Source organism: Balaenoptera acutorostrata, chromosome 2, assembly GCF_949987535.1.
Source record: "Balaenoptera acutorostrata chromosome 2, mBalAcu1.1, whole genome shotgun sequence".
NCBI classification, from domain to species: Eukaryota; Metazoa; Chordata; class Mammalia; order Artiodactyla; family Balaenopteridae; genus Balaenoptera; species Balaenoptera acutorostrata.
Genome location: NC_080065.1, coordinates 176690645 through 176704603, shown reverse-complemented (window position 1 = coordinate 176704603; position 13959 = coordinate 176690645). Strand labels below are relative to the sequence as shown.

The window sequence follows — 13959 nt, the reverse complement described above, 5'->3', positions numbered from 1 at the left end:
AAAGTCATGTGTTGATGAAGGCAGAAATCAGGGTGATGCATCTACAAGCCAAAGGACCACCAAAGATTGTCAGCAAACCCCCAGATACCAGGGGAGAGGCGTATTCTCCCTCAGAGCCTCCAGAAGGAACCAACACTGCTGCTACCCTGATCTTGGAGTTCTAGCCTCCAGAACTGTGAACCAATAAATTTCTGTTGTTTTAAACCACCCACTTGGTGGTTCCTTATTACAGCAGCCAAAAGAAACTCATACACCATGTTACCCTCCCATTGGCAGCATGCGACAGTTCCAGTTCCTCCACAGATTCACAGCACCAGTGTCAGTCATTCTCATTTTAGCCTTTCTGCAGGGCAGCAGTAGCACTGAAAGTGCTTTTAAAGGTGAGCTTTTAATGCCACATTTGGGGGCCCCACATTCTCAGATGCCATAGAGCTGATGAACCACCAGAAGGCTTCCCCAGCACAGAGATTAAGTCCACAGGCTCTGGGTTCTGGCCACCTGGTTCAAATCCCATGTCCACCACTGTCTAGCTCTGTGACCTCATGCTGGCAATTTTGTCTTTCTGGGCCTTAGTTTCCTCAGTGCATGACAATAACAGAGGGACATCATGGGAATTAAACGAGTAAATAAGCCAATGTAGGTAATATGCTTAGAGGAATGTCTGGCACAAATCAGTACTCTTTAAGTGCTGGGGGTTTTTTTTCTTTCTTTCTTTCTCTATTCTTGATTTTCTTCCCCTCCTCTCACTTATTGGCACAGTGTTCTGTTCTCCCAGAGAAGAATGTTCTATTTGTGGACTTCCTCCCCTTGAAAATTGATCTGGGCATTTCTGGGGATTTTTCTGTGGTTGACATTGAGGCTGCAGGCAATAGAGGAGGGAGACACTTAAGGAAAAGGTTCATGGCCTTGCCATCTGGCTTGGTGATTTAACCTGATTATCAGACCCTGCCATCATGACTGTTTGGGGGAGAAGGGAGGGAACTGGGGGTTCATTTCTACATTTCAATAAGCTTTTTTTCCTTCTCCTCCTGGAGTTTGATCTGTGGAGTCCTCCTGAGTTTCATGCTGGTTTCTGGTCCTGTGAGGACTACATGATTAGGAGGGGGCTTTGTCCTTCTAGTGGTACCTCTGGAGTCTCCCCCACTGGTTGATCCTGTGCTCTCTTTCCCTCTCTGGGCTACCAGAGCTCTAGGACTCCACAGGCCAAGGACATTCGAGGACAGAGTCCCAGGAGAACAAGAGCTCCCCCTTCCTTCACTTGTCAGGTCATACCTGAGTCCCACTCAGTGCTCACCTGCTTTCCTTCCTCACCCCCCCATAGAGCAACGATGCCTCAGGGAACACTTGGAACTGGTTGTACTTCATCCCCCTCATCATCATCGGCTCCTTTTTTATGCTGAACCTCGTGCTGGGTGTGCTGTCTGGGTAAGTCTCTGCTACTCCCCCCATCCCACTCCCCCTCACCATCTTTTTCCCAGGAAGAGGCCATCATTCTCCAGGCAGAGAATAGGCCTCTTCTCTTGCTTTGGGTTATTAGACAGTTATCAGCAAGCCATGTACAGGTGCATAAGTTGTGCACTGCTGGAGGCACCCAGTGAAGGGACTCATGGGAGGTGAAATCCAGCCCAGCCTTCACTCACCAAGCTGTGCCGCTGGCACTGAGCTACCTCCACCCAGGGGGCGGGAAGCCTCTTTGTAATTTAGACCTCTCACTTGGAAGGTTTTCTCAAAATTTTCAGGCCCGCAACCCAAAACACAAGAAAAGTCTATAGAGCTTTAATTTCTATAATTTACATTTTTTTAAAGAAACAATAGGTTGGGTTTCCCCCCTCCCCTATTTTCCAAATATAAAATCATAGCATACAATCAACCATGCATTTTCATGACACACATTGTCCCCTACCCCCAAGATTGTTTTTCTGGCTTAATCATAAGTGAGTTTCATTTTTCTCACTACAAGAAGTCTGGGGACTGGTTTGGTACCTCCATGATGCCATGATGGACCCCGGCGTCTTCTAGCTTTCCACTCTGACATCCTTATTGGAGGCTTTCAGTCTCATGGATGCTTCATGGTCTCAGGATAGCTGCTTCATGCTCACAAGATAGCCATCTCACATTCCAAACAGGAAGAGGAAGAAGGGAAACTGGAAAAGTCCTATATCACAGAAGTGAGGCTACTGCAGAAATCTTCAGCTCATGTGTCATTAACTTAACTTAAAAGAGGGATGGAACTATTCTTTAGCCAGGAGTACAGAGAATGAGAACGGGGTATGCAGCCAGCAGTGGTTGGCATGGCATGGTTTATGGTTTTGTTTCTTTTCCTCTAACTGGGTGCAGTTGTTGGGAAATGTGGGAAGCTGGCAGAAATACCCACTCCTGTAATATTCTGATCTTCTCTCAGAAGACCTGATTCCTCTTGTTGAAATGCACCACCCTCCAGGGATTCTGAATCCCCAAACATACACACACACAGACTCCCTAAAATTTCTAAAACAGCCAGACCTGACTCTTCTGTGCTTCTTCAGGGAGTTTGCCAAAGAAAGGGAGCGGGTGGAGAACCGGCGGGCTTTTTTGAAGCTGAGGCGGCAGCAACAGATTGAACGAGAACTCAATGGGTACATGGAGTGGATCTCGAAAGCAGGTGAGGCCCTTTCATCCTGGGGCTCAGGAATTGAAATCCCAGGCCACGGAGCACACAGAGGGTCATGCATGCAGTTTGGAGATAGATGAGGGAAGGGTCATGATGGGAGGAGAAAGAGGATCTGCACTGGTAGTTCCAGTTTTTAGCAACAAGAATCCAGCGGGATGAAGCCAGGATATGACATACATAACACTTAAGAGCTTTAAAATCAGACATTGGTTTAGATCCCAACTCTGCCACCTCCTAGCAATGCACCTCACCTCCCTGTGCCTCAGTTTCCCTGCCTGTTAAACAGAGATAATGATAGTACCTACCTCATAAGGCTGTTTGAGGAGTCTCTAAGGTAATCCAAGCTAAGTCACCTAAGAAGAGCAGTGCCTCACATACAGTAGGTACATGTTTATTTGTTCAGCTATTTAAACACTTATGGGACACCTGCTGTGTGCCAGGCACTGTTCTAGGCACTGAGATTTGGTCTCTGCCTGCAGGATTCTGATAGTCTAGTGAGAGAGCAGAAAATAACCAAATACATATAATGTTGGATGTTGCCAAATGCTGAGAGGAAAAATAAAACAGAGTAGGAGGCAGAAAACAGTCGGAGAAGGCAGGGTGATCAGAGAGGGTCTCTCTGAGGAGGTGACCTCTGAGCTGAGACCTGAAGGAAGTGAAAAAGGAAGCCATGTGGATGTCTAGGGGAAGGGCTTTCCAGGCAGAGGGAACAGCAAGTGCAAAGGCCCAGGGGTAGGAGTAGAGTTGAGTCATAGCAAGGAAGCTGTGTGTGGCTGGAGCAGCGTGAGGGGGAGAGTGGGAGAAAAGGAGGACAGGGAGGTGACGGGGGCCAAATCAGGCAAGATCTTATAGGCTATGGTAAGGAGGTCGGTTTTTATTTTGAAGGAGGTAGGGATGATGTTGGCTTTAGGACCATCGTTGAAGTGGGGCTGGGAGTCAGAAGCAAGTGAGCAGCACATTTCTGGCTGACTGAGTTGTCACTCAGCAAGGGGAGAGTAGAGTGGCCAGGAGGACCCTTCTCCTTCTTGGTCCAAGGGAACCCATCCCCAGGAGAGTCCTCCAGACACTGGAGCTTAACTATGTGCTCTTCCTCTTCAGAAGAGGTGATCCTCGCCGAGGATGAAACCGACGGGGAGCAGAGACATCCCTTTGATGGTAACTGCTCTGAACCTGGCTCCAGGGGTGGGGGTGGGTCCCAGGGGACACAGGAGGAGCCGGGGCTGGGGGGACAGGCTACTCCATTCTGAGGGGGCTTCCAGGGAATGGATGTTCAGGGCCCAGGTGATGCCAAGATCAAACACAAGACCAGGTCAGGCTCAGGAAGATAAAGGGAATGGTGGGAATCTGCTTCCTTGAGGAATTTCAGGACCTTGACACAGGGTTTCCGTTTCTTGCCTGCCCTTTCTGCTTTGACCACATGCCCAGCTTCTTCTGCTTTGTGCCTCCATTTTCCCCATCTGTCAAATGGGCACGATAATAATCATACCTGCCTTAGTTGATTGTTTATGAGGATTATATTAATTATTGCAAATAGAATGCATAGAACAGTGTCTGGCTCGGGGTCAGCCCCATTTGTGTTCACTAAGTAAAATACATAATAATAATTTCACCAATGGGAATTCCCTGGCAGTCCAGTGGTTAGGACTTGGCGCTTTCACTGCAGTGACCCGGGTTCAGTCCGTGGTCGGGGAACTAGGATCCCACAAGCCACACAGCACAGCGAAAAATAGAATGAATTAAATTTTAAAAAAATAATTTCACCAAGAATCCAGCTTACTATTAAGGACAGTTGTCTCACATGTTAGAAAGTTGTCTAGACAGAGCAATGACTTTGGATTGAAGAGACCAGGAGTGAGAAGGAAGGAAAGGAGCTAGGGCCCTATCCCAGTAGGTTACAAAATGGGTTTTGGGGGGAGGGAAAGAGATTAACCTTGGGGGTGTCTAAATCACTTTATTGGAATTATATGCCTGTACTCACTGCCCCCCGGCGAGCTCTTGGGGGTGGAGAACCTAAATACTGAGGAAGGGCTTCCACAGTCCCAGCCCGCCTAGCAAGTGTGCTAAAGGTTAAGGGGTGGGCTGTTTTCATACGAGTCACTACATATCCAATCCTAGGGCTCCTAGAGGGAAAATGACGGCTGAGAGCCCAGACTTAGAGTCAGACTGAACGGGACTTGGTTCTCATCTTTACCCCTTGGGCAAAGTCATGTAACCTCCCTAAGCCTCTGTCTCCACATCTGTGAAACGCGCACGCTCTTACTTTCCATCAAACCAGACCACCACGTGGGTAAAATCCAACAACACATAGAAAGTCCCTGGTAGAGCGCCAAGCACCCAAGGACACACTCAGTCGATGTCGTTTTTTGTAGCAAAAAGGGTAACGTCTTTTTCTCTTGCCATGTTTCCATTGTTGGAGCTCTGCGGAGAGCCACCATAAAGAAAAGCAAGACAGACCTGCTCAACCCCGAGGAGGCTGAAGATCAGCTGGCCGATATTGCCTCCGTGGGTAAGTCTTCCCGCCGCCGCCTGGCAGTCGTGTATTACTGATCGCCCTCGAGATGGGAGTGTGAGAGCTTGGGGGACCAAGCTGCCTAGATTTGGGTCTTGATTCTGCTCCTTCCCACCTGTGTGTCCTGGGGCAGATGACATGATTATGAGAATAACAACAGAGCGTGTCTCTTCATATTATTGGGAGGAGAAATAAAACTAAATAATCTACACATAGGGACTCCCCTGGCAGTCCAGTGGGTAAGACTCCACGCTTCCACCGTAGGGAGCACAGGTTCCATCCCTGATCGGGGAACTAAGATCCCACGTGCCGCGTGGTGCGGCCAAAAGAATAATAATAATAATCCACATTGAGCATTTAGAACAACACGTGGCAGAGAATAAGGTCCCCATGATGTTGGCTAATATTATTATTCATTAATTATTTATGAATAAGATTATTATTGTTCATTAGTGTTCATTGAGGGGCTACATTTATTAGGTGCCCAATTGTGAACAAGACAGAGACCAAATCCCCACCCATGTGGAGCTTGCCGTCCAGTGCAGAAAATAGATATTAAACAGGTCAGTACACAAATAAACCTGTAATGATAACAGCACTGCAGAGGAGACGCCCCGCGCTCAGCCTGCTCTGGAAGAGTGGAGTGTGGTCAGGGAGGGCTTCTCAGAGGAGGTGACATTGACACTGAGAACTGACAGGTGGGTAGGAGTTCACCATGGCAGTGAGAGCAGAGAGAAGGCTGTGCTCAGGCTGTTGCTGTTGGTTATCTCCAAGGGCAGCGTTTGAGGTGGGAGAGGACATTGACTTCTTTCCTTCTCACCCCTCTTGATTGAGACTGTGTTGCTTTCGATCTTTTCCAAGGAGACTCTACTATCTTTTGAAATGGGTTTTTTAAAATTCCGATTATGAAGGGAATTCCCTGGCAGTCCAGTGGTTAGGACTCTGTGCTTTCACTGCCCAGGGTGTGGGTTCAATCCTTGGTGCAGGAACGAAGATCCCGAAAGCTGCATGAGTACAGCAAAATTAAAATAAAAATAAATAAAAATAAAAATTCCAGTTATGAAGAGTGGATGGGGGAGCTTCCAGGCAGAGGAAATAAGACAAGACTCTGAGGGGAGAAGGCATTAAGACTGATGGGGTATATGGAGCATAGAGACAAGGATGAGAGATGGAGGGAATTCAAAATATATACGTGTTTCTGGGACTTCCCTGGCAGTGCAGTGGTTAGGACTCGGCGCTTCCACTGCAGGGTGCACGGGTTCGATCTCCGGTCGGGGAACTAAGATCCCACAAGCCTTGAGGCGTGGCCAAAAAAAAAAAAAAAATCAAAATATACGCGTGTTTCTAATCCCCAGGAACCAACTACTTCATACTCTGCTTTTTTCATTCACCCCTAGTTTATAAGCTTACTGCTGAGTTTCAAAATGATTTCCGTCACTGTCCCACACTCCAGAGGGTGGCTACACTATGATTTGCTCAGCGTGGCTTTATTATATGGTGTTTGAGTTGTTTCCAATTTTTGCCCTTACGAGGAGCACTGCTGGGAACATTTACGTACAATGACTCCCCCACCCTTTGGGCGGATTTCCTTGGGGATAATTATAGGATCAAAGATATTAACAGGTTTTTAACTCATTATCACAGAGCCATTCTGAGTTTCAAAAACATTGAACCCATTTATAAACCTGCCAAGTATGCAGACACTCACGGATTCTCCCACACCGGCCATTGCCTATTACCCGTTTAATTTCCTTTCCCAGATAAGTCGGTTTGTAATGATACCTTAAAGCTTGTTTTCATTTGCATTTTTAATTTCTAGCCAAAACACTCTTTTCCTCGTAATGATGAACAAGTCCTGTTTCCACTTGTGGATACATCTGTTTCTCTCCTTCCAGCAAATTCAGGAATTGGAATGCTCCATCAATGCTCTGTGAATTTGATCCATTACATCTGTCCCACATCTTTTCCCATTTAGGTTGCTTCCATTTTTCTAATCTGTTTTGTTATATTTTGATAGGCAAATATTTTTTGTCTATACCACGTTTATTAAATGTCAGGCACTGAAAAAAACAGGGTACCCAAGATCTCCTCTATGGATAAGATTGGGTACCTGTTCTTAATTAACAGGGAGATATTATTTTTCATCAGTCCTTCTAAAAAAGATGAAAAAGTGATACCATCCAGTGTTGGCAACGATGAGGAGAAATGGGCATAGCCATATGCCGTTGTCAGGAATGTAGGTTGCAGTGTTTCTGATGTATGGTTTGGCATTATTTAATTATTGATGTTTATATTCTTTGACCTAGAATTTCTGCTTCAAAACATTTCTTCACGTATGCAAAAGATCTATGTACCAACCTCTTCTTAGCAGCACTGTTTCTGGTATTCAAAAAGTAAAAACCAGAAACAACCCATGTGCCCCCAAATAGGGAGATGGTTAAAGAAATTATAGTATTTATATACAATTGAATACTCTGCTGCCAGGAAAAAGAATGGAGTTGCTATGGCATGGAAAGATGTCTGAAATATATTTTTTGGTGAAAAAAAGCTAGTTGTACAACAAAATGTAAAATGTGTGGTCCTATTTTTAAAACAATATTAAGAAGTGTGAGAGGTACTTAAAGATGTGGAAATTGGAGGGATTGCAAAGGATTTTCACTTTCTCCATGACATGTTCCTGCAATGGATGGATTAGTGACAGGCATTACTTTTGAAATCAGAAAAGTAATTAGGCAAGTTTAAAGTTACTTAAAAGCAACAGAGACTAATTATAAGGAGTCTAAGAGCTATCCAAGGCAGGAAGGAATTTGTCTGGTGGAAAAGCAAAGAAAGCTTCGTGAAGGAGGCGTTTTTTAACTGGGCTTCACGTGCAATAGGGAGAGTGCTATAAGTTCACTGGGGTCACCATAATAAAATAGCACAGACTGGGTGACTTATTTTTTTAAAACAGAAACTTACTTTCTCATAGTCCTGGAGGCTGGAAGTCCAAGGTCAAGGAGTTGGCAGGGTTGGTTTCTGGTGTGGTCTTTCTCCTTGGTTCATAGATGGTTGTCTTCCTCTGTGTCTTCACGTGGTCTTTCCTCCATGTGTGTCTGTGTCCTACTCTTCTCTTCTTATAAGGACGCCAGTCATAGAGGATTAAGGCCCACCCTAATGATCTCATTTTAATTTAATTACCTCTTAAAAGGCCCTCTCTCCAAATACAGTCACATTCTGAGATCCCGGGGGGCAGGGTGGGGGTTGGTTAGAACTTCAACATATGAATTTGTGGGAGGTTATGGTTCAGCTCCTAACGAGGCAGGAGTGGGGACGATCCAGGAAGCCATGATAGATTCACAGAGGGTTTGTCTGTGGGAGACCCCAGGGCTCGAATTTGTGGCTGACATAAGAAAACTTGCTACTTGGAGAACCCAGATTCAAGGCTGGCATTTGATAAATGTGTGATAAAAGGAAGACGAGAAACCGAAGTTGAAAGCTGTCACACTGAATAAGTGCCAGCGCTGTCCCACAGCACCTCTGTTAAGAAAGCAGGTGACATTCAACTTTGTAGATGGGTGCAAAACACAGGCCAGTGGCTTGTTCTCCCAGGACAGGTTTGCTACAGGCAAACCCACCTAAAGCCAGTTCCCTTGCCTGATAGATCAAAAACCCACAGGAAGGGGCCCCTATGCTAGCAGGGGCTTCCTAAACAATCCTGAAAGAGACCTCTGAAATTCCAGGGTTCTGACAAGGAAATGCCTTTACCTTTATTTATTTATGTAAAATAATAATAATAATAATGTGTTTCAAAGTCAGGCAGGAACTGTGTGGCATTTGCCCTCATGTTGTACCCTAGTAAGTGCAGCTTTATGTAACTGATGATCTACTGTGCTGTCAGCTCATTTGATAAACACATTACAAAACAGTTTCATGTAGAAGTTGATCAACTGACTGCTGAAATATGGACCTTGAGTCATTGTTAGGAAAAATTGAGCCATGAATGGAATCTGCCATCACAACACAGGTTCTTTAGGAAAATCAGATTCCATTTAGATGGTTTTAAGGGTATAAGCTCAGTGTGGGCTGTATTCGTTTGCCAGGGCTGCTGTCACAAAGTACCACGACCTGGGTGGCTTAAAACAACAGAAGTGTATTCTCTCACAGCTCTGGAAGCCAAAAGTCCAAACGGAGATCAAGATGTTGGCAGGGCCTTGCTGCCTCTGAAGACTTTAGCGAAGGATCTGCCCCCACGCTTTTCTCTTAGCTTCTGGTGTTGTCAGCAATCCTGGGCTCTCTTTGGCTTTGTTTTTTTGGGTTTTTTTAACATCTTTTTTTTTTTTTTTTTTTTTTAATTTATGGCTGTGTTGGGTCTTCATTTCTGTGCGAGGGCTTTCTCTAGTTGCGGCGAGCGGGGGCCACTCTTCATCGCGGTGCGCGGGCCTCTCACTATCGTGGCCCCTCTTGTTGCGGAGCACAGGCTCCAGACGCGCAGGCTCAGTAGTTGTGGCTCACGGGCCCAGTTGCCCCGCAGCATGTGGGATCTTCCCAGACCAGGGCTCGAACCAGTGTCTCCTGCATTGGCAGGCGGATTCTCAACCACTGCGCCACCAGGGAAGCCCTCTCTTTGGCTTTTACTTGCCTCACTCCAATTTCTGCCTCTGTCATCACATGGTCTTTTCCTGTGTGTCTCCGTGTCTCTTCTCCTCTTATAGGGATACCAGTCATCGGATTTAGGGCTCAGTCTAATGGAGTCTGACCTCATCTTAACTTGATGTCATCTCCAAAGACCCTATTTCCAAATAAAGTCATATTCACGGGTACCAGGGGTTAGGGACATCTCTTTGAAGGACAGTTCAACCCACAATTTGGGAAGCACCTATTTCAAGTTACAGAGAATTTGAAGAGCGTATAAATTGCCCCAAATCCCAAGATTCAGCCTTGGCAGTGCCATAGTGCTGTCCTCGCCGTGGAACATTCCTGACTAGGACTGGTCGCCTCTGGCTCTTGACTCCTCGAACGTAGCTGATCTGAACTGAAATGTGCTTCATACTAACACAGTTAGATTTGGAATACATAGTACCAAAAAAAAAAAAAAAAAAAAGAGTGTAAAATATCTCTTTAATGTATTTCTATATCGATTCCACATTGAAATTGATATCTTAGATATACGGGGTTTCATAAAATAGCTTATTAAAATTATTCTTAAAATCTAAGGATGGCCTGCAATTACAGTTCCAGACCACAGAGGAAGAGCATAGACAAGAGCGTACAGAAAAAGGGAGCATGGGTCAGAGCGAGTACGAAATGCAATAAATAGAGGAGACAGCGCAGAGCTTGCACACGGCCTGGCATGCGGTGTTTAGTTAATATTCACTTTACTCTCCATTCCTGAGGAGTGAGGTGCCTATTATGGGATGTGTCTGCAGGCCCTGGGATCAGGAAAGACTTCCTCCAGGCGCTGGTATGTGAACGGGTCTTGATTTCAGCTCTTAGGGTTGTAGTAAGAGTTTTTTTTTTTTCATATTTATTTATTTATGTATGGCTGTGTTGGGTCTTCGTTTCTGTGCGAGGGCTTTCTCTAGTTGCAGCAAGCGGAGGCCACTCTTCATCGCGGTGCGCGGGCGTCTCACTATCGTGGCCTCTCTTGTTGCGGAGCACGGGCTCCAGACGCGCAGGCTCAGTAATTGTGGCTCACGGGCCTAGTTGCTCCGCGGCATGTGGGATCTTCCCAGACCAGGGCTCGAACCCGTGTCCCCTGCATTGGCAGGCAGATTCTTAACCACTGCGCCACCAGGGAAGCCCGTAGTAAGAGATTTTAATCTTACCAATAAGCATGACGTACCAGCATCATGCTAGGGGGTATTAACTCATTGATTTCTCCCAACGGCCCTGTGAGGTGGAAGGCACTGGAGTCCCAGGATGCAAGGTGACTTGTCTGAGGTCATCTGCCCAAGGTCACTCGCCGGTTGGTGATGGAGACGGGTTTCCATGTGGCTCCCTCCTGCCTGGTGTGATTGCCAAGCCTTGTGGATGCCTGTGGGTCTGGGCACATCTTTGGGAGCCATAAGGACCAGAAATGTCCCAAGTGGGAAGGGGTGTGAAGATCCACCCTAGGGTTCCCAATGCCCGTGGGATCAGGCACGTGATGGACATGAGGGGAGGATCCAGCCACTGGACCTGGCCAACGGCTGCTGGGCAGGAATGTGGTCCCTTCCTCACGGCCACATGTTCCAGGAGTGAGTGCGGCATGGTGGCCGAGAGCACGGGCTCTGAACTAACTCGACACTTCTTAGCCAGTTACTGGAATCCCCTCAGTCTCTGTTTGCTCAGGGTGTAAAATGGTGTTAATGACGGTCCCTACTTCCTAAGGTTGTGATGAGGAGCTTACTGTGTAAAATGCATCCCCCGCAGTGCCTTCGAAATGTTCAAAAAATGTCAGCTGTTATTTTCATTCATGAGAAGCTGAAATCCATATTTTTATGGAAAAATCTCCCAGTTTTTAAATGTAGACCAATCATTTTAACTTTCACAAACCCAGGATGAACCAGTATGGCCCCTGGGGTGCCAACTCACAACCTCTGTTTAGAATTTTGCTAATAGGAAGTGGCATCCTGAGAGATGTTTTCCGTGTCCCGTGCCTGGCTGGTGTAATGAGGTTGATGAAGTGCTTGATGGATGAATGTATAAATGAACAAATGAATGAATGGATGGATGGATGGATGAACAAATGAATAATGGATGGGTGGATGGATGAACGAATGTGTGAATAAATGATGAATGAAGAAACAAATGGGTGAATTAATGAATGCACTAATGAACAAATGATGGAAGAATGAATGAATGAATGACAGACATACCAATGAGTGAACAAATGAATGAATGCACAAATAAATGAATGAATGAGCACACTAATGAATAAATGAAAGATGAATGAACCAATGAGGAACAATAAACAAATGAATGCAATGGAAGATTTTCAAGAGGAGGTATTTTAGAAGGTAAAATCAATCTATCCAAAACTGAGCTCTGAACCTCCCCCTATCCCTCCCGGGGTTCAGGCCAAAAACCTTGGCTTCTCCCTCTCTCTTCCACCCACACTTGGTCCATCAGCAAACGTGGAAATCTACCTTAAACAATGCATCCCAAATCTGCCCACTCTTCTTCCTTCTCAGCCACTATGGAGTGGTGGCCCCATTATCATTTGCCTGGACTAGAGCAGTCACCTTCTCCCTGCTCCTGCCCTTGCCTTCCACAGTCTGTTCCCCCCACAGCAGCCAGGGGGCACCTGTGAACCCCAGTCCGGTCACGTCCCTCCTCTGTTCAAACCCTCCATGGCTCCCACCTCACTCAAAACAAAAGCCCAAGTTCTCCCCACAGCCCCCAAGGCCCTTCACAACCTGCCCAGTCTCCTCCCTGCCCTCACCTCTTCCCTTTTCCCACCTGAACCACTCCACTCCAGCCACAGTGTTCTCTTTATGCTGTTCCCACAAATATGTCAGGCAGGCACATTCCTGCCTCAGGGCCTTTGCACTTGCTATTTCCTCTGCATAAGGTACCTAAGATACTAAGGTAACTCAGGCCAACCCCTTCACCTTAACCACTTGATTTAATACTGCAGCCTGCCCAGTGGTCCCTCCTGGGGGGTCCCAGTCCCCTTATTTTGCTCTACTTTCTCTTTTTTCCAAAGCACTTTTCACCTTCCATCACACTATTTTTTTTTAATATTTACTTATTTATTTATTTATTTGGCTGTGCCAGGTCTTAGTTGCGGCACGCAGGATCTTTAGTTGTGGCATGTGAACTCTTAGTTGCAGCATGTGGGATCTGGTTCCCTGATCAAGGATCAAAGCCGGGTCCCCTGCATTGGGAGTGTGGAGCCTTAGCCACTGGACCACCAGGGAAGTCCCCCATCACACTATTAACTTACTATTTATTATATTATGTTTGCTCTCTGTCTCCCCCACTGGAGTATCAGTCCCAGGAGTGCAGGACTCTGTTAACGTGTATCTGGAACACCTGGGACAGAGCCTGGCACAGTAGGTACCTTGTAAATGCTTAGGAGCAAAAATATACGTAGGCAGAGGGCACAGCTGGCTCATTCTTTGGTGATTATTTCTAAAGTGAAATGTCCATGGAAAACTAGGATCCTATCCACACCTCCTCCTGGAGGCTTTCCAAGTATGGTCCATGCAGTTCTGCTGCCTGCCTCTGCACTGGGAGTCCTGAGCAGAGGCTCCTGCATTATCCCACCCTGTAGCATGACCCCCCAGAGTCATCAGACATGGCCAGGAGAGGAAGATACAGAAAGTTGGCTCCAGCAATGAAGAGCCATCAGCCTCCCCGTTGACATCCTGAGCGCTCATTGGTTATTTCCAATACTATTATTTTCAGGGACATCACCTTCTCATAAGCTCCATCTCTGGAAAGCTAAGCCCATAGGTCATGATGGTTCCCAGGGGCTTCCTTGCTTGGGAGGCTAATGAATTCCCTGGCCAGAATCCGTGCCTGGGCCATGCATTGGTTAATTTCCGCTGCAGGTACACCTTGACATTCTCCATCCTTTCCCTGGCAGGGTCTCCCTTCGCCCGAGCCAGCATTAAAAGTGCCAAGCTGGAGAACTCAACTTTTTTTCACAAAAAGGAGAGGAGGATGCGTTTCTACATCCGCCGCATGGTCAAAACTCAGGCCTTCTACTGGACTGTGCTCAGTCTGGTAGCCCTCAACACGCTGTGTGTCGCTATCGTTCATTACAACCAGCCCGAGTGGCTCTCCGACTTCCTCTGTGAGTACCTCCTGGCCCCGCCCCCACGGCTCCCTGATC

General features: G+C 46.6%; 1 protein-coding gene across 8 annotated transcripts in view; it reads left to right on the top strand.

Annotated features, from left to right (window-relative positions):
* CACNA1A (calcium voltage-gated channel subunit alpha1 A) overlaps window positions 1–13959 on the top strand; it is a 242651-nt gene that overhangs the window by 136988 nt on the left and 91704 nt on the right. For 6 of the 8 annotated variants that reach the window (XM_057540779.1, XM_057540778.1, XM_057540776.1 and 3 more), the window contains exons 7-11: window positions 1322–1425; window positions 2526–2641; window positions 3749–3806; window positions 5065–5156; window positions 13711–13920. In XM_057540779.1, coding sequence (XP_057396762.1) covers window positions 1322–1425; window positions 2526–2641; window positions 3749–3806; window positions 5065–5156; window positions 13711–13920 — 580 coding nt within the window. The remainder of the gene's footprint in view (window positions 1–1321; window positions 1426–2525; window positions 2642–3748; window positions 3807–5064; window positions 5157–13710; window positions 13921–13959) is intronic. The other 2 variants (XM_057540773.1, XM_057540775.1) reach the window with 1 other exon arrangement.